General features: G+C 41.4%; 1 protein-coding gene across 2 annotated transcripts in view; it reads left to right on the top strand.

The window, feature by feature from the left end:
* Nucleotides 1-21,711, top strand: part of nt5c2a (5'-nucleotidase, cytosolic IIa) — a 28,709-nt gene extending 6,998 nt beyond the window's left edge. The window contains exons 2-19 of one of the 2 annotated variants that reach the window (XM_036130654.1): nucleotides 1,438-1,559; nucleotides 3,954-3,986; nucleotides 4,906-4,979; nucleotides 6,499-6,616; nucleotides 6,702-6,797; nucleotides 8,439-8,530; nucleotides 8,969-9,026; nucleotides 9,549-9,642; nucleotides 9,732-9,785; nucleotides 9,875-9,958; nucleotides 12,051-12,092; nucleotides 12,232-12,339; nucleotides 13,034-13,100; nucleotides 15,628-15,798; nucleotides 16,464-16,515; nucleotides 16,690-16,750; nucleotides 18,756-18,932; nucleotides 20,176-21,711. In XM_036130654.1, the coding sequence (XP_035986547.1) occupies nucleotides 1,459-1,559; nucleotides 3,954-3,986; nucleotides 4,906-4,979; nucleotides 6,499-6,616; nucleotides 6,702-6,797; nucleotides 8,439-8,530; nucleotides 8,969-9,026; nucleotides 9,549-9,642; nucleotides 9,732-9,785; nucleotides 9,875-9,958; nucleotides 12,051-12,092; nucleotides 12,232-12,339; nucleotides 13,034-13,100; nucleotides 15,628-15,798; nucleotides 16,464-16,515; nucleotides 16,690-16,750; nucleotides 18,756-18,932; nucleotides 20,176-20,418 (1,725 nt within the window). In that variant the 5' untranslated portion in view covers nucleotides 1,438-1,458 and the 3' untranslated portion in view covers nucleotides 20,419-21,711. The remainder of the gene's footprint in view (nucleotides 1-1,437; nucleotides 1,560-3,953; nucleotides 3,987-4,905; nucleotides 4,980-6,498; nucleotides 6,617-6,701; nucleotides 6,798-8,438; nucleotides 8,531-8,968; nucleotides 9,027-9,548; nucleotides 9,643-9,731; nucleotides 9,786-9,874; nucleotides 9,959-12,050; nucleotides 12,093-12,231; nucleotides 12,340-13,033; nucleotides 13,101-15,627; nucleotides 15,799-16,463; nucleotides 16,516-16,689; nucleotides 16,751-18,755; nucleotides 18,933-20,175) is intronic. The other variant, XM_036130655.1, reaches the window with a different exon arrangement.
* Nucleotides 21,712-25,641: the final 3,930 nt, after the last annotated feature.

Here is a 25,641-nt window from a genome sequence, read left to right as displayed (position 1 = left end):
TTAGTGCTGGCCTCGTGGTTGGAGCAGCGCTGGCATTACGAGAAGGCTGCAAGAACCCGGTTTGATCCCTGCAGACCACCAGGGGCCCCTGAGCAAGACCCTTAGCCCCAGATTACTCCCTGAGGGATAGGTTAAATAAAATGAATATTTCAATTTATAGTCCCTCAGAAGGTAAACCTGTTTCTGCGTTTAACCCATCCCTCAGGGAGCAGTGTGCTGCCACACTGAGTGGCACACAGGGAGCAATCTGGGGCTAAGGGTCTTCTTGCTCAGGGACCCAGAGTGACAGACCAAGTTTTGAACTGGCAACCTTTGCAGCCTCTCTGAGACGCAAAACGCCTGGCTCTCAACCACTAGGCATAAAAAATCTCCAGAACACTCTCTGCCACAGACAAGGTCTGTACAGAGAGAGGACAAGAGACACAGGGCTTCATGGACTGGTGTGAGAAGAACAAGGTCCAGATAAGTTAAGCAGTGGTGTCCACAGTTTGTCCTCTGCAGACCAATGAAGCAAGTCTCATCAGGCACAGGACACACTGGATAAGCATCTAGGAAATATACGCTGAGATCCTGGACTCTCACAAGTACCTGGGTGTTCACCTGAACAAGAGAACGGGATTGGACTGGTCCATTTATACTCTTCCTGTTTACTTGGATAAATTTGACTCTTCCTTCTTTCTCTGCAGTTCTGGTTTCTGAGTATTTGAAAGCAGAGCTCTGTTTTGTTTCTTACCTGTTTTTGGTGTCCTGCTCTTCAGCGTTATGGCCTGTGTGCTAACAAGTTAAAGCATGTCTGTGATGGACCGAGCAGCAAGGACAGTCAGGCACTGGTATATTTTCAAAACAGGGTTCTTTTATTTAACCCAAAAAGGATAAAATGTACAAAAATGGATCCAGAAAAGAGGTCAAAGGAACAAAACTACTCAAAATAACTAATAACAGAAATAACTCAAACAAACTGACCTCCCTCAATAGGACAAAGAGGAACTTAAATAGTGGCTGAGCAGTCCACAAAAGAAACACATGGGGTAAAACATACACAAACCTAACTAAACCAAATGAAGCAAAACCCCCAGTTCCCCCCATAGACTGATTTGGTATGGTCCAAATCAGCTCAGCCCCTTGGCCACCTGCTGGTTCCTCAGCCAAGGGACTAGAGCAACTGAAAACTCAAACAATCATAACAAAACAGGGTAAAGCAAAATGTGCACACTAATTTTGAAATACAGTGTCATGATGATCAATAAATTCCAAATAACGAAATGGCTCTGTAAATGAAGCCCTATATGAAAAAGAAACTAAGTTACATAAATGGTATTTTTACCACATCTGTGTGGCTGTAAATGCAGCCATCACAATGTCTAATATGTCATGTATTCTTGTTCATTCGATATTCAGCTTGACCCAGACTTTAATGAAGAACTCTTTTCCCTTCAGGAACATTTTTAACGGTTAAAGATGACGACTTCGTGGAGTGACCGTCTGCAGAACTGTGCTGAGCTACCAGCCAACATGGACGGCATGGCTATGAAGAAGTATCGACGCGAAGCTCACCATAGGTACAGTCACACCTGTCCTTCAGTTCTTTACAGATGTTATGGTCCCGCCCCGGGGTCCAGCTTGGGTTCTAGAGTAGTGGATTTCTCATTCTGTTACAGGAACTATACTACAGATGGGTTTATAAAGACACATTTTGACCCTGGATTTCTTCTCCAACATTAATTTCCTGGAACCTTTTTTAGCTGAGAAGAATTGTTATGCAGGATTGCATTGCGGGGTCTTATGGCCGGTACGCACGGTGGGATTTTGGGCTGTTGTAGAAGAAAGACGAGAACCGCAGGAATGTTTTGTCGTGTCTCTAAGCCTGCAGTTTTAAGTTGCACTGTGAGACGGGTTCAAGGACAGCAGTTTTAACATTGTGGGACCAAACATAACCTGCAATCAATATGTGACAGTGTCAGATATGTAGAATGAACGTCTCACGGTGTGGCCGCTGCTACAACCAGCGTCACATCAGATCTGTTATGATATGAGAGGCTCCACAGGTTCCAGACGGCGCTGCCCTGCACATAAAGACCAAAAGGAATGCTTCTGATTTCTGAATCAGTCCTTATCAGGGGCAACCTGTCCTGTTTGCAGTGATATTCAGCCAGCAAGAAATGTTTAAGATCCCCCCCACCCATTGGCCATAAATGTTCTACCTCCCTAGCAGGGTTTTGGGTTTTGGTCCTAGTTCCTGCTGTGGAAACGACGCAGAGAGGAAAACCAACCCAGAACATACCCTGGCTTCCAGAAAAGTTTCCTGGGGTGGATCACAACGCATGTCCCATCTGCTCAGCATGGCGTCATCAGACATTCAGTGACCAATCAGACACGACGACGTCATGCTAGGCTCTGTTGAGCTTCAGTAAAGCTATAAGTTGTGTTGTCCACTCCAGAAAGATGTGCTAACTGATGGAGGGCTTCTAGCGCAGCAGAAACCAAGCTAACTCATAAAGCAGGTCCGCTTCACTTGTTTCTATATTACATGCGTGGTGCAGTTCAATCCCAACCACTCCAGGAGGGACTGTTCCTCCTTTTAAATTATAGTATGTTGTGTTTCCCCAGCTAAGGATTTGTAGGGATCATTTGACCAGTTATCACAATCCAGTTATTTCTTTCATCGTTTAGCTCTGACCCGACCTAATTTAGGTTGTTTTTTTTAGCTTAAATCAGAAAATCTTCACATTTTAGTCAGGAAACACGTCAACCTCAGCTTCCACCAATGCTCTTTTTAATAACCTCACTCATCTCAGTTAAAGGTTCAGAGACATACACTATGTGCACACTTTTTTGGTAAGTTGTATTTTTGTGCCGTTGTGGCCTTTAATTAACAGTTTGACAGGAAATGGATGAAGAGAGAAGAAGACTGACATGCAGCAAATGTCTCAGGATGGGGACTTAAACCCGTGACAGCCTCGTTGAGGACTGAGACCTTCGTACATGGCTTGTTGTTGTTGTTTTGTTTTTTTTTTCCTGCCCCTGTGCCGCCGTCGCCGCGCCCAAGTTGCATTTCTGATGATTTTTTTTTTTATTATGGAACAACTCCAGAGCTGTCTGGTACTCCTAAACGTGAATAGAGCTCACACCAGTAACAGTAAAACATTTAAAGGAAAGAATGAAAATATCCTTTTATCATCACTCACTGGGGGAAATTCAGGTGTATCAGCAGGAGAATGACAGGAGAATGGAAACATGCAGAAACACAAGAACAGCAATAATAATAAAAGAAAAGGGCAAATGTTCAACATAAGAAATATCGGTTTGGAGGAACTTTTCCTATGAGGCGGACAGAGCAGGAAAAACACAAAATGCTAGCTGTGCCATCTAGCATTGCTTGTAACGTCACTTTTTTTTTTTTTTTTTTTTTTTTTTTTTTAGAACCGGTTGTAAATTTTTTGGAACCGTTCGTCTGATTGTCTGTATACAAACGCTAAAGAAAAGCTTTTCTGACTAAATAATTTAGGATATTCTTCATTTGAAGGGAGTGAACTTTTTGTTTGTTTCTTTTTAAATCAGCTTTATGTATATAATTTATTTGTACTTCATATCTATGTATTGTTATTGTACTATATATTTTCATAATTACTTGGTACAGTTCATATGAACCAGTGCCAGTTTGTACCCTTCCGTCACATTTTTTCTTTTATGCATTTCCTATTTTTTTTTTTTTTTTGCATTTTTATGTTGTGTAAACTAATAAAGTGAAGTAAGTCTGTTGGGGAAATGCCTTGTCCGATCTGTGTTGATTTGAACTTGTTGAATTTCTCTAACATTATTGTCTGCGGGGTTATGTAGGCAGATCTAATTACTTTAGTGTGTTTATGTAGGTATTATCTGCCAGTAAAGTATGAGTGTGTGGCCCAGCAGCCATGAGTTCAGTGGTAATCCTCCATGTATTTTCTATTACAAAGCTTTCCGAGGGATCTGGCTCATCCTGCAATGAGGTATGAAATCCTTTTGTTGTTGAAACATACTGTGATGACTGATATTATAATCACCATGATATGATATAATGCTTCATTAAGTTTTGTCCATACTGACATAACTCCCAGCCGGTGATCCATGTGAGTGTTTGTGTTCCTGTAGCTTTCCTAACCCTCCTCCATTATTGTCAGTGTGATGTCATTTCACTCAACATCACAATGCAGTCTACCTGGCGTCACAGACGATATGATCATACTGTATAATCTTTATTTCTACACCAAGCTGTCTGTGAACAGAAGAGGGAAATCAAGATTAACATTGTGGAAGCCTCTCTGGAACCTCTTTTGGGGAAATGATTTATCTTTTTTCCTTCCACTTCACAAGACATTGCTTAGTGTTGGTCTTTTATCTGAAGTCTCAATGAAATGCGTTGAGTTTTTTTGGGGTCCTGTGACATTGCTGGTGGGCTGTGACGGCCCTGTGTGTGGAAGCTCTGACCTGGTGTCCCTGTTACTCTGAGTAGATGCATTCAGTCTCAAAGAAAGTGATGAAGACTTTAATAGACCCATCCCTGGAGATGTAGACAGGCTTGCTTATGAAACGCAGTGCCATCCCCGTTTTCCACCGTGCCACAGTTTGTTTTGATGCAAAGAGGATCATGCTCACTCTGGGTTATGCATATCTTCATCCTCCCAGTAACATCCTAATGGTACCATAAAATAACCTAAAATCAAAGCATAAGACTCGTTGACTATGTGCCGCATGGATTTTTGTATCTGTGGGTGTTATTTGGGAGACTTTTTTTATTTTTCTAATGTCCTGCTTTTTGACAGATCATTTCTCATAAATCAGTCTTGACATTTAGGTAGCACTCCTCTGGATAGAATCAGAAAATCCGTTATGTTGCTTTTAATTGTTACTAAATTTGTCTCGTTGCAGAGTGTTTGTCAATCGGAGCCTGGCCATGGAAAAAATCAAGTGCTTTGGATTTGACATGGATTATACTCTTGCAGGTAAGTGTAGTAGTATGCCAGCAGGGGGCTTTGGAACAGTTTCTGTAATTCTAGTTTGGTTCATTTATGTAGCACTAGTTTAAAACAAAACTCTTTCTGCCGAAAAAACATGAAGATGATCTGTGGTAATAGTTCTGATGACATTCAGAATGTGTTCTTCTACAAGGATCTGGTTTTGGTTCAGATTTTACCATTATGCTTCTGTTTAATGAAAACTTATATATGAGCCAAACAGGGTTGCCCTTTTGGACCTTTGCTATTTCTTCCAGATACCAAACGCCTCGCAATATTCCCCTGAAGCTGTGATTACATCAACAGTGTTTACAGAGATCACACTGAACATAAAGTTTTAATTCTTATTTCAAACCCTGATATTTCTTTGGTTTGTTGACATTACTCTTTTATCATTATTTTAGTTACTTCTCAGGTTAGAAATTCCTTAAGTGAACCTTTTTTTTTTTTCAAATGGAGTGATCATGGTGGACCAGTCTGACCCCCCCCCCCCCCCCCCCCCAGTCAAGCCCAGAATTATTCATACCCCTGGCAGTTTAGGTTTCTTCAACCAGTAATTTTGTTTCTGACAAGAAATTAAACATTCACCTCTCAAGAGATAATCAAACATCCACCCATCCATTTTCTGACCTGCTTAATCCCTCATGTGGTCGCGGGGGGTGCTGGTGCCTATGTCCAGTGTTCACAGGGCGAGAGGCGGGGTTCACCCTGGACAGGTCGCCAGTCTGTCGCAGGATAATTAAACAATATATAAGAAAAATGAATTCCTCTGTTTTTATGTGCATTCAAGTATTTTATGTTGAAAAGGATTTACCTCCTCAATAATCAGTGGAACCATCTTTGTTGGTATGACAGGAATTAAGGTCTTTCTCTAACTGCTGAGCAGCTTCTTCCCTGTTGCCTCTGCTGTTTTCAGGATTTCTCTTCGCTGATGAGCTCCAAGTCTTTGGGCTTGGAAGGCCTCTCTGCCAGCACCCTAATCTTTACCTGCCTCCTGAGGTTCTCTCAGATTTCAGCTTGAACTCTGGCTGAGCCGCTAGATAACATGAGACTGTTAAATAATGTTTATTTGGCTTCTAGTCAAAATAAACATGTTGGTCATATTAAAGCTAAACATGCAATGATAATAATTTTTGGCTCAAGGTTGAGTTTAAGCACAAATCTAGAATAAGCCCCAGCTCTATTCAGTTGTAGTGTTTATTAAGGAGAATATTAGATGTTTTGCTGTTCTGCTCCTTATAACGTATCACATTCATACCAAGCTGATACTAGTTGCTTGATTAATTGAACTGATCTGTTTGGGTTGAGTCTGCAGCCAGCTGTTCTTGTTTTTTCGTCACCTAAAATGTTTTCCAATGTTTTTTTGTCTTTTTTTTTTGTAAATGTAGCTGTTTTCTATCAGCCTGCTGAGCAGCCAGGCATGACTCAGCGGGCTGTAGACAACTGTCTTGTCTGGGCTGTTTTATTGCTGTGCTGTAGATCTCATCCTGTCTCCCTTCCTCTGCAGTGTATAAATCTCCAGAGTACGAGTCGCTGGGCTTCGAGCTGACCGTGGAGCGTCTGGTTTCCATTGGTTATCCCCAAGAGCTGCTAAACTTTGTCTATGATCCCTCCTTCCCCACCAGGTGGGTTCCCATTGCCCTGCTGAGCGTTTTCATTGTTGCAGAGATATAAGTTCTCACCTTCACTCTTCTGTCTGCATCTTCTCAGAGGACTGGTCTTTGACACCATGTTTGGCAACCTGCTCAAAGTGGATGCCTACGGGAACATTCTGGTGTGTGCACACGGGTTCAACTTCCTGAGGGGGTGAGCTTCACACTCTGGCATCTCTCCTGATTTCAGCTCACAGTGAGCCTCAGCTTCATAGTCACACATTAAAAGTCTAATCACGACCACGAGACCAGCACTGTTTTTAGCAGTCTTGACCTGCAGAAATAATGCAAACGTTGAATAGCTTTATTAGTGCCCACAGGGAGGAAATTAAATTTCAGTAGTGCCCATCCAAGAAAAACACAAGATGGACAAAGATAATGCATGGGTAGACAGGTGTCTGAGGCTGCTGGCCTTGGAGGCGCTGCCTTTCCAAAGATGAGACAAAGAAACCAGCAGGAAGGAGGAGGACAAAAATAGCTGATACTGCTGTTGAATGAATTAACTGTATAACCTGTAATGTTCGTGGTGTTGAATTTACCAACTTTATCACCATCTTTCACAGTTTTCCCGTTGCAGATATTGCATCTTGCAGTCAAGTGTCGTATCAAGTTTAAAAAGTTTCCAAGTAGCAGGCTTGGCTCCGTCTGGCGCTGGCTCCATGTTGCTCTGTGTTTGTTCATCACTAGCTGCTGTGTGGGCTCTGTGTGAAGATGTAACCACCATTGCAAACTTAGGATTCAAGTGACTAGATCGCTGTAACTGTATTGCTGTTTATGATATTCATTTTTAAAAATTACTGGATCCGAACGCTGGATGGGCGTCATTCATCTGATATCTGATCCAGCTAATTAGTCAATATGGGATCAGTGTACAATAAGTCCAGCTTTTTATTGTCTCTGGTGCAGGAGGAAACCTACAGGGGAAAGGTGGGGAGAGTGGAGGAGTGGAGACATGATTAAAATCCGCTGGTCACAGAGTGGATGTGAGTGTGTGAACTCACACAGTAAATAAATCAGCCTCCTGCTAACAGCTAGCAGTTGAGTGTTCTTATTGTGGAGCATCTCCGTCTCCTCAGCTTGCAGGGAATATCAGGTCTCTCTGTGGGAGGCGGTACATCAGCGCTACCAAAAGATAACCGCTGATCTGTGGTGTAAACAGTGGAGGAGTGGGACTCACTTGGTCTCCAAACACAAATGCCATTAGAAACCAGAAAATAAAAACAAAGTCATCCTCAAAGTGGTCAGCTCCATAATGTGCACAAGCAAAGTTGAACAAAAGAGGAACTCGCACCACGTCTAGAGAATAGAGGGAGAAAGGAAAACTGCGGACTGAGTGGGAGCTGCTGGAACGGCCTGCCTTTTCACACGGCGCCCAGAAGAAAAGATTATCTGGTGTTTACAGAAAACAGAGAATCTGATGGGTGCCTCTAGTCAAGAGGCTTTAAGAGATGACATTTGTCATTTTATAGTCTTTTCACCACAGCATTACCAAAGGGCACACTGAATGTTACATTAGGAAAATAACCAAACAAATTCTGACCTGCGAAATCTTCTGAATCAGAAAACTTTAGTTTTTAAAAGTGTCCTGTCATTCATGCAGTAAAGATTCTTCATAATAGCTTCTACCTTGACTGAGTAGGAAGATTTGGAGGGAGTTTGTTCTGCTGGATTCTCCCGTGTGTGTCTCCCAGTCTACACCAGCTCAATCATGTTTAGCAGAGCTGCTCACTCAGAGCCACACTCTCAAACACAGAGGGACGTATGAAAGCAGCTGACTTGTTCTTTCTGTGCATAGACCTGAGATCAGAGAGATGTACCCCAACAAATTCATCCAACGAGGAGACACCGACCGCTTCTACATCCTGAACACACTCTTTAACCTGCCAGGTTAGTACATTTACAGCTCAGCCCTGGAGTTAAACATAACCATTACAAACACGAGGAGATGCTGATACAAGCACATCTGGACCTTCTTCATTATAGTCAGTCTGGTTGTTAGATACTGTGATTTCAGCTGGACTCTAACAGCTTCACCTGTGCTGGGATGAAAATAGTAGCTGATCGTTGTGCGCTACAGTAAAAATACATGTACAAGACTTTTTGTTTTGAAGTAAACGCTTAAAGCTGAAAAGCACTTTGCAAACAACCCCATCTGTCTTTTTACTTTTCTCAACAATCCAAATACAAAGAAAAATGGCACCATAGAAGCAGCAAAGTTAGCAAAAATGCAACTCTGCCCCCCAAAAAACGTTTTGACATGAAAATAACATCTTTCGTGGCAATACTCTATACAATCTTGACTGCTGATTTTATTTTCCTCCACAGAAACGTACCTATTCGCTTGTCTGGTGGATTTCTTCAGTAACTGTCCCAGATATGCAAGGTACACACACACCCTCTGCTTCATCACACAGGTTTAAATGGTTTAGAGCTTACCAAGTAAAGTATTAATACTTTTCTGAACAGGTTAATGCCAGTCCTGGTTTCCCTCTTTTTTTCCCCATCCAAGATGCCAGAATGCCCTGTACTTTCTTTAGAGGGCTCTTGGACTGAGTAAAATAGCAACAAAAACCCAGAAGATGACCTTTGAAAGATCTTTAGAACATCTGAAGAACTACTCAGCCAGACTAATTTAATAGATGTTTTGTGTTACAAATTTTGTATGAAATTCCGTTTGTTTGATTGTTATGAACAAGTGATGGGAATAGTCGCAGGAGAAGGGGTGGGTGAATTCTGCTGCCTGCTCCTCCGAGCATCTTAATTCTCTAGATTAGTAAATATCGCTAGACAGACTGGCTGCTTGGAAGGACATGAAAAATGATTGTTGTTGGGGTGTTGAGTAAATGACCTACTTCCATTCAACAGTTGTGAAGGAAATGCTCTGTCATTGTCATCCTGTCTGTAGTTGTGAATCTGGCTTCAAAGATGGCGACCTGTTCATGTCGTACAAGAGCATGTTCCAAGATGTGCGAGATGCTGTGGACTGGGTGCACTTCAAGGTAAACCCTTCTCCTCTTCCTGAGTAAGCGCCCGGCTTCATTTGTCACTTTGCTCACCGTCTCTGCTGCTTCTCGCTCTATTTTCCCAGGGATCCTTAAAAGAGAAGACAGTTGAGAACCTGGAGAAGTATGTGGTGAAGGATGTAAGTGGGCTTTATGTTCTGTGAGAGTTGACATGCAGCGGTAAAGAACTGTCGGGTTTGACCTGTGTTGTTGGTTTTTTTGTGGACAGCCGAAGCTCCCTCTGCTCCTCAGCCGCATGAATGAAGTAGCTAAAGTATTTCTGGCCACCAACAGTGATTATAAGTACACTGAGGTAAGTCTTTATTATATACAGGATTCACTTGTGTAGTTTTATAGTTTCCTAATATCGTGCAGCTCTAGAGCAGCTACACTTTGTAAGCAGATGCTTGATCCTTGCTGAAGACACCGACTAACACTGAGTTGCCATTAATAAAAAAGCAGTTCTGGTACCTAATAGGTGACAACGGTAACAGTGAAGCCAACTGGAAATTCATGCTAGGTAGCAATGCATGTGTAACCTAGCAACAAACACGAACAAGTGCATTGCTGAAAACTAATTTCAGGTTTGCAGCCCTTTAGACTCTGCTGCCCTATAAATGCAAGGTGTAAAAAGAAGGAATGTTTTTACACTGGGGTAATATGGGGGCAAAAACTAGGAAGAAAAGGGAAAGATGGCAAAACTGGCGTCATCTCAACTTTTAATCAAATCAGGGGACGTGTAACTGTAGTGAGGGAGGCTGTGGCCTAACAAGGTCAAAACCCTCCTTAGACCAAGGTATTTCAAGGTGTGTGTAATTATTAGGCAGCTTCTGTTTTTAAGCAAAATGGGCCAAAGAAGAGATTTAACTGATTCTGAACAGTAAAAAATTACCAAAAGTCTCAGCGCTGCAGCACTCTTGAAATGACTAAGATCGGTCCAAGATCACAGAGCCATCAAACGTTTTGTTGCAGATAGTCAACAGGGTCACAAGAAATGTGTTGAGGAAAAAAAAGATGCAAATAAACTGCCAAGGATTAGAGAAGATTCAAACCTGAAGCTACCAGGAAGCTGTTATCTTCTCAAAGGTCTTAAGGACTTAGGAATAGAGAGTGACTCTTGACGGACCAGATGGACGGGCCTGTGGCTGGATCAGTAACAGGCACAGAGCTCCACTTCAAGTCAGATGCCAGAAAGGTGGAGGAGGGGCTGCTATTATTAAAAATGAGCTGGTTGGACCTTTCTGGGTTGAAGATGGCCTCATAATCAACTCCCAAACCTACTGCCAGCTTTCAAAGACACTTTGTTCAAGCAGCGGAACAGAAAGAAGTCTGCATCTTTAAAAAATACAATGATTTTTATGCAGAGCAATGCTCCTTCACATGGATCCAAGTGCTCTTTGCACGGCTAGCCAGTAAAGGCGTTAAAGATTAAAACTTATGACAAGCCCCCCTTCCTCATCTGACCTGAACCAATTGGATTTAAACTTAAACGGGAGATTTCCAGTGAAGGAAAACAGTGGACCTCTGTGAACAGTGTCTGGGAGGCTGTGGTTGCTGCTGCACACAACGTTGATCGTCAACAGATAAGAAACGGACAGACTCCATGAATGGAAGGCCTATCTCTGTTTTTTTTTATTTATATATATATATATATATATATATATATATATATATATATATATATATATATATATATATATATATATATAGTTGTGTAATAATTCTGCAAATAATAGTTCCCCAATAATTTCGTTTGGGGTTTATTAACATTGTAGATTACTTCAACACTGTAGTTAGGGATTAATATGATAATCCTAAAATATAAGGCTTGCTTCATAGTTGTGCACACAGTGCAGAAGGCCTCACCAGGAAAGAACATTATCAAGACATACTGAAGCGGTAAGACTTTAGCCGGGAGGTTAGAGCTTGGACACAAATGTTAAGGACAAAAAAGTCCATGTTTTGGAGTGACCATCATAAAACCCGGAAACCCAGAGAACATTTGTGGGCGGAGCTGAGAAAGTGTCTGAGCATGGCGGTCTACGAGCCTGGCCCAGTTCCGCCTGTCCTGTCTGAAGGATTGGGCCAGGATTCCATCACATAGGCAAAGTTTCCTCAGTCGGGACAGTTTTAAAGGTAATTCAAATAAATGTCATGGAAATAAGTGAAGAAAGTAATAGAAATATATCTCTTTATTATTCTGGGCCCGTATACACAAAGACTCCTAAGGCTAAATGTCCCTCTTAGTGACGTGATTTTAGGAAAAATCAGTGATTGTCTTCTGGACATCTGTCAAGTCAGGTTTTCCCCATGATTGTGTGGACCAGAAGATAACATTTCTACGTAAAAAAGGCCTGAAATATGTCTACTGTGAAATTTAATACATCTTTCCTGTCTCCTTGCAGAAAATTATGACCTACCTGTTTGACTTTCCTCATGGTCCAAAGGTGCGTCTGTTTTCATTAAGTTTACAGGAACATGAGTACAATCAGGACTATAACATTTTATTAAGACAAACCATTACCCAGATAGTTGTTCAGCAGTTTCTTCTACTGCTAATAAATGATGTGTGTGCCGTTTCTGCAGCCGGGCGCAACTCACCGGCCCTGGCAGTCCTACTTTGACCTCATCTTGGTGGATGCCCGCAAGCCCATGTTCTTCGGGGAGGGTACTGTTCTGCGGCAAGTTGACACTGTAAGTGTGTGTTGTGAGATGAACTTTAAAGTTATGGAGAATTTTTATTGTTTTATAGTCAGACTTGAAGACAATCCCCCCTTTGCTTTGGTAAGATGTTACAGAAAATACCAAATGTACTTCCATCCAAAGTTCTCTTTTTGATCGACTCTATAAAACCGTAAATCAGAAATTTAAGAAATGATTGAAATTCACATTCTAGACTTGCAGTGTTCTAGCCAGTGCATTTCAGCGTAATGTGCCATTACAGTGAAAGTTGTCAAAATGACGCTGAAATTAGACAGTTATACTAATTTTTAATGAGTGTGACGGTGCTGCGTGCTAAGCTTACAGTTCGACACAGATGTTTGAGTGTAACATAGAAACAACATTAAAGCTCTTAACGTGCATCAGAGCAGTTCTAAACCTCCTGAACAACATAAGCTAACGCTAGCTGTCGTTAGCTTGACGGACAGCCCAGTAACGGGGTTCTGTCTGCTCTGCAGCGTGAATGCATACTGAAACAGCAAAACAACACACCATACAGTCATTGGTACTTGAGCACCACTCTATGTAAACCAGAAACTATATTAGCACTTCTGGTCTCCTGGTCTCCGCACCTATGCTAGGTTCAATAATGTGTAGTGGAAAGTTAAAACCAGAAGCCACTGTCATGCTGCCTGGAAGTGTGTGATGATGCTTTGGTTTGTTTCAGACCACAGGTCGGCTGAAGATCGGCACATACACTGGACCTCTCCAGCATGGAATCGTTTACTCTGGAGGTAAATGTTAAAATGGTTTCAAAGATTTGTAAGGAAAGTTGTCAGTAATTGTTGAATTAAAAAAACGTACCCCTAATATACAGCGCCTTGCAAAAGTATTCATACCCCTTTAACTTATCCAAACATGAAGTAGTGCACTGTTGGGACGTGTAAGGACTAAGTCCGGTTTTAAAAATATTTAACACCTCTGAAAGGTGTGGAGTGCATTTTATGTACTACACCCTGTTGTGCTATTACACACTGTTTAAAGTTATGTAATGTTTAATAAATAACTCTCTGTCTGTAAGGTATTGTCTGGTGAATATCAGCCCAAGAGCTGATATCAGGATAATAGTTGAAAGGAATGATTCGAGCACTGGCATTCTTTTAACAGCAAACTCTGCACAAATATAGAATAAAGGAGCGACAACTTCTCTACAAGTTCAAGAATATATTAACAGAAATAAAATGAATGTCCAGAGAACATCACTATAGAATGCTGTTTATCTGAATTAACACTATATTTCAATCTATAAATCCTCTCTACTAGGCTAGTGAAACTCAACTAAAACTACTAAGCAAAATGAAGATTAAAAAAGAAGCTAAGGAACTACGTACACACAAAAGAAATAAATCTTGGTTCACTGCAGATTTAAGTTAAAGAACCAAAGTTCATCTTAAAGAAAGTGGAATGAGGTTAAATTAGCTTAACTATTCCAGAACAACATTTGGTATGTGTTTCAACACATTCACAATGCAAATCCTGAGTTAAACATTATTTGATTAAATAACATTTAAAGAATGGTTTGCTCAGTATTACGCATTAAGTAAACCGTTCTAAATAAACCGTTTAACTTTCCCTTTTTATTTCTCTGCCAAACCTGTCAGTGCCTTTGTGCCAGTTTGGTTCACTTTGGGCATCCAGTTGGGAGCAGATGAAGTACTCCAAGGGAAAGCCGCTTATCTCAGCAGCGGGCATGCAGCTATGGGCTAGCCGAAATGTAGCTGTTAGGAGGCGGCACCGGGTCGTAGTCGGGTCTCCAGCATGTGAAACTCAGAGCTGCAGCAGGCGACTTCAGATCAGCGCCTCCTCTCAGCTTGGTGTGGCGAGAAAATGAGACTGCCCCGTGCCGTCTCGAGTCAGCGCTCTCCTGCACAGCTTAGACAAACCACCACTGATTTGATTAAGATGTCAGTTTCACAGAAAGCAGACTATATTCAGCCTGGCCGACCCTGGAGATGCTTGTGAGTCTTTGAGTCCCACGCGGCCCGCATGGGTGGCTGGTCTCCCCAGTGCGGACTCTCTCCTTGAGGGTCCACAGACAAGAAGAAAGATAAGTGAGGTGTAGCCTGGCTTCATAGCAGAGGCACCCTGCTGAGGGGGGCATTTCCTTGGTGCCTGTAAGTGTCCTGTTCCATTTGTTTCCTACTCAGTCAGATTTTCCCTCATGGCTTGATGGCACAACAACCCACCAACCCAACCCCAGCCCCAGCCCCAAAGATGTTCTGGTTCTTAACTGGTTTTGTAGAAGAACCCGTTTGCTTAAATCAGAGCCATATAATTATAAACGTCTCAGTCAGTTATGGTTTGAGCTGTGGATCTCTGCAGCTCCTCCAGAGTTACCTGTCAGTCAGGGTTCCCACGGGTCCTTTAAATCCTTGAAAGTTTGTGAATCTGAAAAAATTAATTCAAGGCCCTTGAAAGTCCTTGAATTTTTTTGTGGGGTTGAAAGTTCACACGGATGACGACTTGTGTCATTATTTTACTACCACACGATCTTTTAAAATTATGTTGATTCCGCAGACTTTTAATTTGCAAAAGTACGTTCGCTCTTCTTGGTTAGTTGGTAGATTACGGTTTAGGCCTACGTGTGTCCAATTCACGCATTGTTGCCAACTCAGCGACTTTGTCGCTATATTTAGCGACTTTTCAGAGTCAAAGTCAAAAACTAGCTTAATCAAAGATGAAAGTAAGTGAAACAAATTGAGATAATTCTGAACATCTCAATGCTGCACGTTTTTCCATAGAATTCCATGAAACGGTAGGCTAATGTACATCTTATATGTAATGTAGTATGGCATAGCCATGTACTGTGGATATATATGTAGGCTATGAATATGATCAATATCAATGTAGGCTATTAATTAAGTCCACTTTCTTGCATTGCTTCTGACCCAACAACTTCTATGCCGTTTAGTCTTTTGTTGAATTTGCATTGTATTAAAATATGATAACCTATTCAGCGGTCACAGTAGGTAAATGCCGCCACGTGTGGTCCTTGAATTTGAGGAAATTGGTCCTGGAAAGTCATTGAAAGGTCCTTGAATTTGATGTTCACCAAGGTGTGGGAACCCTGATCAGTCTAGTAGGGCCTCCCCGTCTTGCTGGGTCAGCAGGTGGTCTATCCTCTCCATGTCTAGATGATGGATCAGAGCTGGCTGGTTCCATGACAGCCTGAGAAGCACTGGGTTAAATGTTATAATTATAATGTGGCAGGAAGTCTTCAGTCAGATCTTCTTTTTAAAAGGCACTTCTTTACTTTCTCAGGATCCTCAGACATTGTGTGTGACTTGCTGGGCGCAAAAGGAAAGGACATCATCTACATTGGAGACCACATTTTTGGAGACATTCTCAAGTCCAAGAAGCGTCAAGGCTGGAGAACCTTTCTGGTTATTCCTGAGCTGGCCCAGGAGCTTCATGTGTGGACTGACAAGAGTGGTGAGAGGCCTCAGCATCACACTTATATAGTGCTGATCAGTTGTTTGGACACAGCTGAAGGTCTGTGGGAACATCAGCTAAACTGCAGTCAGTAACATACATTATCACACCCTCAGGTTGTCATTCAACAAATATACAAACCGAACTGCAGAAGCAGAGCTCTGGGGGGGTTTACCCTTCCTGCTTATTCAGCTTTTTCAGATCAGATCAAGGCTATAAACTCATCCTTTGGGGAAATGATTGGTAGAAACAGCAGTAAAGTTAGAGTTTCCTTCATCCTCCCATCAGCTGTGCTTCCAGAGCTGTCTGTGACCTTTAGCATCTTGACCAGTGTTGGCTGTTTCAGGTGTGGATATTTAGACTTTGTCTCACAGGTTGAATATTTTACTGACATGCAGTATGAATATTTTTGGAATATAGTAGCAAACAATCACTCCTTTGCAATGCACGCACTGACTAGATCATTTGTGATATAAAACTACGTTATGTGCTTCTGTTCAGAAATGAAAAACCTCAGACTTAAATCCGCTTCTCTGTGGGTATTTGCAAGGATTTTAGAAGTTTCAAAGACATAGACATGGCTTTATAGTTTCAGTGCTCAAGCTAAAAATTGTTCTTCAGCTGCCATAAAGAAGCTAACTCATCATTGTCGTTTACCTCCGCAGCCATTTTTGAGGAACTTCAGTCACTTGACTGCTTCCTTGCTGATCTTTACAAGTAAGGTCCTTTTTTTTTAACTCTGAGTTATTTGGTAATGTGTTTTTTCAACATGTCCTTTACCACATGCTTATGAAACTGGGGCATCTGCACTTCTTTGATTATATTTGAAATGTTCAGTAATTGATAATGCAGAAACTAGATGGCTCAAGCCTCCCCTGTTGATATCCTCAGGCATCTGGACAGCAGCAGCAATGAGAGACCTGACATCAGTTCACTGCAGAGGCGCATCAAGGTAAAACCCTAGAAAAGAGAAAATGACCCTGAAAGTAGTCCACCTGGTCATGGTAGAACACTGATCCCAATAAACGGTCACTGTTCAGAATAGGAACACATTGACTCCCAGTTAGACCCACGTAACACTGAGTGCCAGCATCCATGAGAAGAAACAGGAACGGCTGCTTAAAGTACTTCTTGATTCTGAGATCGACCAACTCGGAAATACATGCATTAGTGACAATATTTTCAAAAAATTTAGCTTTAAGATTGTGATTGCTCCGTTAAAGGTTTTTTTAAGGACTAAAAATTGTCCTTCAGCGACCGCTAGGCTGAAAATCCACAATTTGGGTCACGTGGTACGATGACGTAATGTGTTGATGTAGCTCATGGCTACGCTACAGAGAGTACAATGAAGTACACAACGACAAGTTCAAATGCGGATTCACAAAGTGATGAGAGCTTCTCTGGGCTCAGGCTTCTCTGGGCTCAGGCTTCTCAGGGATTATCGTAGCTGGAGTGGGAGAAACACTCCGCTCAGGACTCATGAGGCAACGCTGCGTCTGAAACAAAAGTTTACAGGCTACCGGCTACTTGGCGATTCCATTCAGCGTGGATTTACTCACCTCCGGGACTTTTCGGGTTCGGAAATGTGTGTAAGGAGACATTATCCTTGTTGGTATTTGACCAACCATAAGCCACACACTTTTTAGCCATATTTAATCCGTCTATTTGTGTTTGAGAAAGCGAGTTTTCAACCAGGAAGTAACTTGTTGCAATGTCAACAGATCAACGCTTGTCAACGAATGACGTCATCGGTCACATGACCCCCAGCGCAACATTTTTTATGAGCATTGTGCTAAAAAGCCTTAAAAATCCACTTTGTCATCAAATTTAAAAAAAAAAAAAAATTTCCTCGGGTCATAATAATATATGAACTTTCTAATATATAGCAACTTACATGATCTCAGAATCAAGAAGTACTTTAAAGCCTTCATTCACTCAGTTGATTGTCTTTCTATCAGTTAAAATTTATTTAAACAGGACATATCATGCAAAATCCACTTTTTAACCCTTAAATCCTTTTTGTTGTGTACTTGAAGTCTCTAGGAATGCAGAAAAGTTGAATGTTGTCTGTCCAGGAGTTGCATAGATGTCTTCATATTCTGTTTGGGTCATGTTTTTCAAGCTGTTCACTTTTCTCTATTCTCTGTTCTGTTTTTTGAACAATTACGTCACAGTATTTGCTTGCAGCGCTGCTTAACAAAGTCATTGACTTCTGGCTAACCAAATTTGGCAAATTCAGCACTTTTATTTTTCAGCGATTTGTACTCCAGCCTGAGGGATTTAACGAGACTGCACCAATATGACGCAGCTCAGAACAGGGGCAAAGGAGGGGCTGTGGGGCAACAAAGCATTGCAATTCCATTTTATGTAGACCACAACTGAATGAGTTCATTATAAAAAAAATTATTTAAAAGCATGATCCTTAAAGGAGCACTTTTCATACAGTCAAGTGAACACAATGAGTTTAAAAACCGAGGGAGCCATTAGACCAGCAGCAACTGGGAAAACTATAAAACAAAACAAAAAATCCTAAAAGAAGGCTGGACATAACAAAGATCATAGTTCCATGAGTCAGATGAACGGCATTGGTACTTTAAGACTCATGTTTACTAGAGCTGCACAGTTTATTCAATAATTTCTATCCAGTTCAGTTTATTTATGTATATAGCTCCAGTTCACATCACATCTCAAGTCACTTTAGAAACGGTTGATCCAATCCTGAAGATGGATTCCAGGCGAGATACTTCAACTCAGTCCAATCCCAGATATGAAACCATGCAGTCAATGTCAGTTTATTCTTTGAATTGGCTAAAAGGTTTTTGGTTGAAGGAAAGCAAGTCGTAGAGATATCATGCAGCCGCCATTTTTACAATGATCAAGTATTTGCATTTTTCTTGGAGGCTCTATAGAAACCTCATCCAAGGTGTGATGGTTTTCTTTTAATGTGTCATCTGCAGAAAGTGACTCATGACATGGACATGTGCTATGGCATGATGGGAAGCCTGTTCCGCAGTGGATCCCGACAGACGTTGTTTGCCTCCCAAGTGATGCGCTACGCGGACCTGTACGCCGCCTCCTTCATCAACCTGCTCTACTACCCCTTCAGCTATCTGTTCAGGGCTGCACATGTACTGGTGAGTTTATTACCCGCTCAGTAAAGGTCTGAGTGTTTCACGGTTCACATTTTCCATGTCAGAGGATTATATGGTTGCAGTATTTGGCGGTCTTTTGTTCTTCATGCAGCATACAGCCACTCTTCAGCACAGCAATACTATGTTTAGCTATTTGGATGGACTGCTAGCAGAGATGCCTACACCTGATTTAGATGATGGTGAGAGGCTAAGGTTCACACATGTTTGGTCACTGTATGAACCCAGAACAGGAGAGTGTGGTCCAGATGCTCATTTTAGTGTTTAACAGTACTACACTTTTGAGAACTTTGAGAAGCTAGAGGTCAAGCGTGGTGGTAGAAGGGTGATGATGTGGGCATGTTCATCACTAAATTGACCCTGACCACCTCTGTGTGTCAAAGTATCCTTCAGCCCAACAGCTGAAACTAGGTACCAACCGGGTCACCAACAGGACGATGATCCCAAACACAGCAGCGATGATCCCAAACAGAATGGCTGTTGTTGCAATGGCCCGGTCCAAGTCCAGACCCAAACCTGATTTAAACTCTGTGGAGGGACCCTCAGGGACCTATGCAGTAACAAATGTCTGCAAACCTCAACAAACTAAAGCATATCAGGGTTTCCCCCAGAAAATGGGCTAATCCTGGCAGTAGGTGTCGCTGTTGGCTGTGGGAAGTGCGCACGCTACAGTACATCAACGTAGACGTACTGTGCTTCGAGCTAATAACAGCTAGTGTGTTAGCTATTTAGACCAGGAGGTTTTCTCCCAGATGGAAACTTTAATGTTGCTCTAAAACATCGACGCATTTAAAATAAACAGACAACGCTTAGCCTGGCGGTGGGGCGAGTAAAGCCTGGGGGAAACCCTGCATGTGTGTCAAACATTTGGGCACGTTTGACGCCCCTGAACTAAAAGTGTAAAAGATAGGAACGAGAATCAAGAGTCTTTATTGTCATTATGTCCCCATAATGAAATTTTGGTGAGACACCGGCTCAGAGTTCACACATAATCCACAGACAAAGCAAGACATAAGGTTCAAGTTGAACGCACCGACAACGCTTCCTAAGAAGCTAAAAGGGTGTAGATGGTCCTTAGCAGCTGATGAGATTACTTAGAACCTGTTTTGTTTGATGGGTTTCATTCATGAAAGGTTAGAGTGAAATAGTTCCAGCATCTACCTCCACTCTCCTCTACAAAGATCATATGAGTTTTGTAGATGCTGCCATATTGTCTCTTATCCTCCAGATGCCGCATGAGTCGACGGTGGAACATTCACACGTCAATCTTATCGACACCGAGTCGCCGCTCGCCACCCGCAACCGCCGTGACTTCGATGTCAAAGAAATGGAGATCAAACGGCACCAGCTAACCCGATCCATCAGTGAGATCCAGCCGCCTCACCTATTCCCCCAGGCTCCCCAGGAGATCACCCACTGCCATGACGAGGATGACGACGAAGAAGAGGAGGAGGAGGAGGAAGAGGAGTAAAAGAAGCAAATGAGCCTTTTTTCTTTTGCCATTCAGCATGTTTTATTTGAATCTTTGTTTTTATTAAAGTTTAGACTGGCTGATGGAGTTTAACGTTCAGAAGAACCTGTACAGGTTTGCTGGTTTCACCATGTTCTGCTGTAGACCTACATGGTCTGGGTCCATTGAAAGGTGGACATCATAAAGTGAGTCTGGGTCGTGTTGTTTCTGGTAAAAGATCCAGGCATTAAAAGTCCAGTTCATGGAGTATCTGGTCTGCTTTAGTCGCATTGTGTGTTCCAGTCTTTGACGGTTCCTGGTGGTGTTTGTTCAGCCATCAGCTGCTCCTCTGAGGTGGACCTCTTTTTCACTGCCGTGCTTCTCTTTTTCGCTTTTTCTGCAGCATTGTGCACACCGCTGCCAGATCATACATGACAGCAAAGAAGAACCAATAGAATAGAAATATTCTGTATTGTCCCACAATGCGGTAATTCAGCCATACCAGCAGCAAAAGGAGATGCAAATGGAAGCATGTAGATGCATAGGAGGGTAAAAATGATCAAAACAACAGCTAAGACTAAGGGTCTGTACAGTAGGGGACATTTACAACATAAGAAAATATTCTACTGTATGCAATGTTTTGGGACCACATTCCTACAGCGTCGTGATGTTTGTCCAAAATTGGCCTCTGATGCAGAATTCTGCAGTAAGGATCCAGCGCGATCACACAGTAACCTGGCATAACCCAGTGTTTGAGTGGTTGGAACATGTTTGTTATGTTGTTGATTTTCCATATGTTGGTAACTGGGCCAGACCTGACCGGTCTCCCGTTCTGTCCTGCTGGTACTGTAATGGGAGAGCGCCGGCATCATTCCTGATCCCGTCATGTCTGGACTGTAAGTTTCACTGTTCTGTTACTGCTCATTTGTTTTTCCTGTCTGCTTTAAGCAGACCAGAGGCCCAGACTGCTGCAGTGCCGTCGCTGCAGGCAGATGGTACCTGGACTGAAATGGATGACATCCGCTTTTATCCTGCTGCTCGTTAGAGCTTTTTCAGCCCTGTTGCATGCTGGGACGTTCAGCCGCTGGAGTTCAGGAGAACTCTTTACTGTAGAGGAAAGGAGTCAATATTTTAGCTTTACCTTTTATCTCACAGAGCAGTTGAGCTGCTGGAAGGTTGGAAGTCAAGTTGGCCAAATCAGTGTTAACCTGCAGCCTTTCATGCATGTCTTCATGCTGCCTACTTATATTTTTGCTGTTTGTTGACATTCTTGGAATGTTGAATTATTTTAATAAAAATCTAATTTTAAACATTTTTGATTTAAGTGATTTGTTGTGGTTTAATGTATATCCAATCAATTATTAGAATGTTGTAGATAAGCTGATTTCAGTAATTATCAACATTATACAGATTTATTACACAGACTGATGTTTTTAAGCTTTTATCACTGTTATTTGTAATTTTTTGTTTACAGCTAACAAAAATGAGATTTAAGATTACACTATTGCATTAACGTAATAAAAAATCTAAATCATGGGCTTAATGAAAAGTATGTTGAATACCTGCTTTAAAGCTGTCTTAAAATACTTTTAATCTGGCACTTCAGGCCTGTACAGCTACGTTTCTGCATGATTACATGTAGCATGTGTTAAACCCCTAGAAGTCTGTGATTAATGTTCAAATATTTTCTCATACGGCTGTTAAAATAAATTCAGTATCTTTAAAATATGAAGAAAGCTCAAAATTCCTGTACAGGCATACATTCTGACACTTTGTACCCACAGTAGACCCTAATAGGCCAGAGAAGTCCTTGTTTCTTGGGGTCAAACCATTTCTGGTGGAAAACAGAATTTTTATTACATGAGGGTCAATATTGTTGCAAGTTTTAAAAACCATGCCACCAACAATGGGTGCTGTATACATCTGTAACAAACAGGCCCAGTCATGTTCAGCCTTAGGTCAGGGTCAGTCTCTTTCTGATACAAGTACTTCAAATAATCCAGCAGAATTGAATAAACTGTTTCCACACTATGTGAGGGGTTACCAGGGCGACAACAATTTATTGGGGGGGGGGGGGGGGGCTAGACGTATACACCTGCCTGTAAGGATCTTTAAACACAAAATGCTTGGACAAGACCTGCATAGTATAGTGGCTTGCCAAAGTATTCATACCCCATTACAACCACTAACATAAGAGATTTTATGTTTTATGTGGAAAAACCAAAACAAAGGCAAGGCAAGGGCGTGCTTTGGTGGCACAGTGGTTAGCGCGGACCACCCATGTACGGAGGTCTTAGTCCTCGACGTGGCCGACCCAGGTTCAGCTCTGTCCTGTGGGCCTTTGCTGCATGTCTCTCCCCCTCTCTCCTACCCCCTTTCCTGTCAGCCCACTGTACAAAACAATTAGCTACCAGTCCCGTAAAACCTCAAACAAAAAAAAGCAATGTATAGCACATTCAATGCAAAGTGCTTTACATGATTAAAAAAAAGGGAAATGAAAACAGAATAAAAGTAAGTTGGAATAAAATTTAGAAACAAAGGGTTATACAGTGGTGAAATGCAAAGAAAAAATACATAATTTTCTTCTTTTTTTTTTTTTTTTTTTTTTTTTTTACAAATAAACTGAAAGCATTGAGCAAAAGTATTCAGCCCCCCTGAGTCAATACTTTGTGGAACCACCTTTTGCTGCAATTCCAGCTGTAAATCTTTTAGGGTATGTCTCCACCAGTTTTGCACATCTAGTGACTGAAATTTTTGCCCATTCTTTGCAAACCAGCTCAAGCTCAGTCGGATTAGATGGAGAGCGTTTGTGAACAGCAGTTTTTAGATCTTGCCACAGATTCTCGGTCGGGTTTGGGTCTAGACTTTGACTGGGCCATTCTAACACATGAATATGTTTTGTTTAACCATTCTGTTGTAGCCCTGGCTTTATGTTCATGATGGTTGTCCTGCTGGAAGGAGAACCTCCGCCCCACTCTCTTCTGCAGACGCCAGCAGCTTTATTTACAAGATCACCTTGTGTTTGGCTCCATCCATCTTCCCAACACTCCTGTCCATCTTTGCTGTCTCTGCTGAAGAGAAGCGCTCCCAGAGCTTGATGCTTCCACCACCATGTCTGACAGTGGGGAGGGTGTGTTCAGGGTGATGTGCAATGTTAGTTCTCTGCCACACATAGCGATTTGCATTTTAGCCAAAAAGTTAAATTTTGGTCTTGTTTGAATAAACCACTTTCTTCTACGTTTACTGTGTCCTCAACATGGCTTCAAACAGGACTTCTCATGGTTTTAACAACAGCTCTCTTCTTGCCACTCTTCCATAAAGAACTTATTTGTGCAGAGCACGACTAATCTGTGGACAGATTTCCCCACCTGAGCTGTGGATCTCTGCAGTTCATCCAGAGTAGCCGTGGGCCTCTTGGCTGAAACTCTGATCAACGTTCTCTTTGTTCAGCCTGTAGGTTTAGGTGGACAGCCTTATCTTGATAGGTTTACAGTGACGCCATACTCTTTCCATTCCCAGATTATGGATTGAGCAGTGAGATGTTCAAAGCTTGGGAAATCTTTTTATAGCCTAAGCCTGCTTTAAACTTCTCCACAACTTTATACCTGACCTGTCTGGTGTGTTCGTTGGACTTCATGATGCCGTTTGCTCCCCAATATTCTCTTAATCAACCTCTGAGGCCGTCACAGAGCAGCTGTATTGGTACTGAGATTAGATTACACACAGGTGGACTCCAGTCTGTCTTTAGCAATCAGCAGGCAACTTCTCAAGGCATCAATTAATAATAAATGATAAAACTTCTGGTTGCACGCAGAGAAACGGTGGCTGAATACTTTTGCACATTGCACTCTTCTGTTTTTTATTTGTAAAAAATGTATAATTTTCTCTTCTACATCACAATTGTAGACCATTTTGTGTTGGTCTTTCACATAAGCTTCCAATAAAATATATTTATGTTTGTGGTTGTAATGGGACAATATGTGGAAATGTTCAATAGGTATGATTATTTTTGCAAGCCACTGTATAGTGTGACAATATGGAGCCTGTAGAATATTTTTGAAGTCATTAAGTTAGAGTTTCTATGACGTAACACAGATTGTGGCTTTTAACCAATATCCAGTGGGGGATATTGCATGAATGGCAACCTAGCTAACCCCCTTCTTCCCACACATCAAGCTCCAGCTCTCCCACCTCCACCCAACACACTACCAAACACACATCAGGTGGATGGATGCTAACCGGAGGGGAACTTTTAGGCTTAAATGCATAAATCTAGCAATGTACCTCACCCTGAAAACCCGATCATACCATGAACTCAGTCGTGGCAGCATCATGCAGTGGGCATGCTTTTGCTCTACAGGATAGCATGTTTTATTTTGCATCCCTTACCCAATGTTTGCTTTTTTATATGTGAGTGTAAACAACCAGGCAATGTTTCTCAATACTCTCCCATTTATTAGAGAAATAAATAGAAAATAGTTTAAACTTAATGAGGAACAATGCCTAGTTGGTGACAAACCTTTGACCTCAAAACTCTTTTGAGGTCAAAGGTTTTCAGTCTGGTTTTGTTTAAACCCAAAATGTATTTTTGTTATAACATCCTGTTGATATGTTTTATGCTAGGGTAAAAAATAGGGTAAAAAAAAATATATAAAGGAAGAATAAAAGAGACAAAAATATTATAACATGCACATAAATAAATACTTAAAAAATAAGTAATTAATAAAAAAGTTAAAGATTATAACGGACAATAAATACATAAGGCCATTATTACAAAGGTGAATAAATAAAGAAGCTAATTAAAAGAGATATATACATTTATGTCTCACTGTATAATTTAATTTCTACCTACATTTATTTGTTTACTGTATTTTTGGTGGCAATTAATTGTATTGCATATTTATTTATTGAGCATTTATTTATTTCTGTATTAATTATTAAATATGGTAGAGTTGGTCCTCCATACAGATGACAATGTTATGATTTATTGTGATAATTTTTAAAAAATTATTAGCGTTATGGTGACAGGCCTAATTGTAAGTTCAATTCTTAATTTAAAAAATATGCTGCATTTACACTGAATCTATATTTCTGTTTCTAAATTTTGTCTTGTGAAGTGTCTTGAAACATCTGTTGTGAATTTCTGTCATACACCTGCAGCTGGACACAAATGCATTATAGTAGGGCTGGATGATAATTTATTATCAACATATATATATCTATTGATAGACATATATTGATAAT

This window comes from Fundulus heteroclitus, unplaced genomic scaffold (genome assembly GCF_011125445.2).
Source record: "Fundulus heteroclitus isolate FHET01 unplaced genomic scaffold, MU-UCD_Fhet_4.1 scaffold_37, whole genome shotgun sequence".
Lineage (NCBI taxonomy): Eukaryota > Metazoa > Chordata > Actinopteri > Cyprinodontiformes > Fundulidae > Fundulus > Fundulus heteroclitus.
This window is presented reverse-complemented; position numbering and strand designations above follow the sequence as displayed.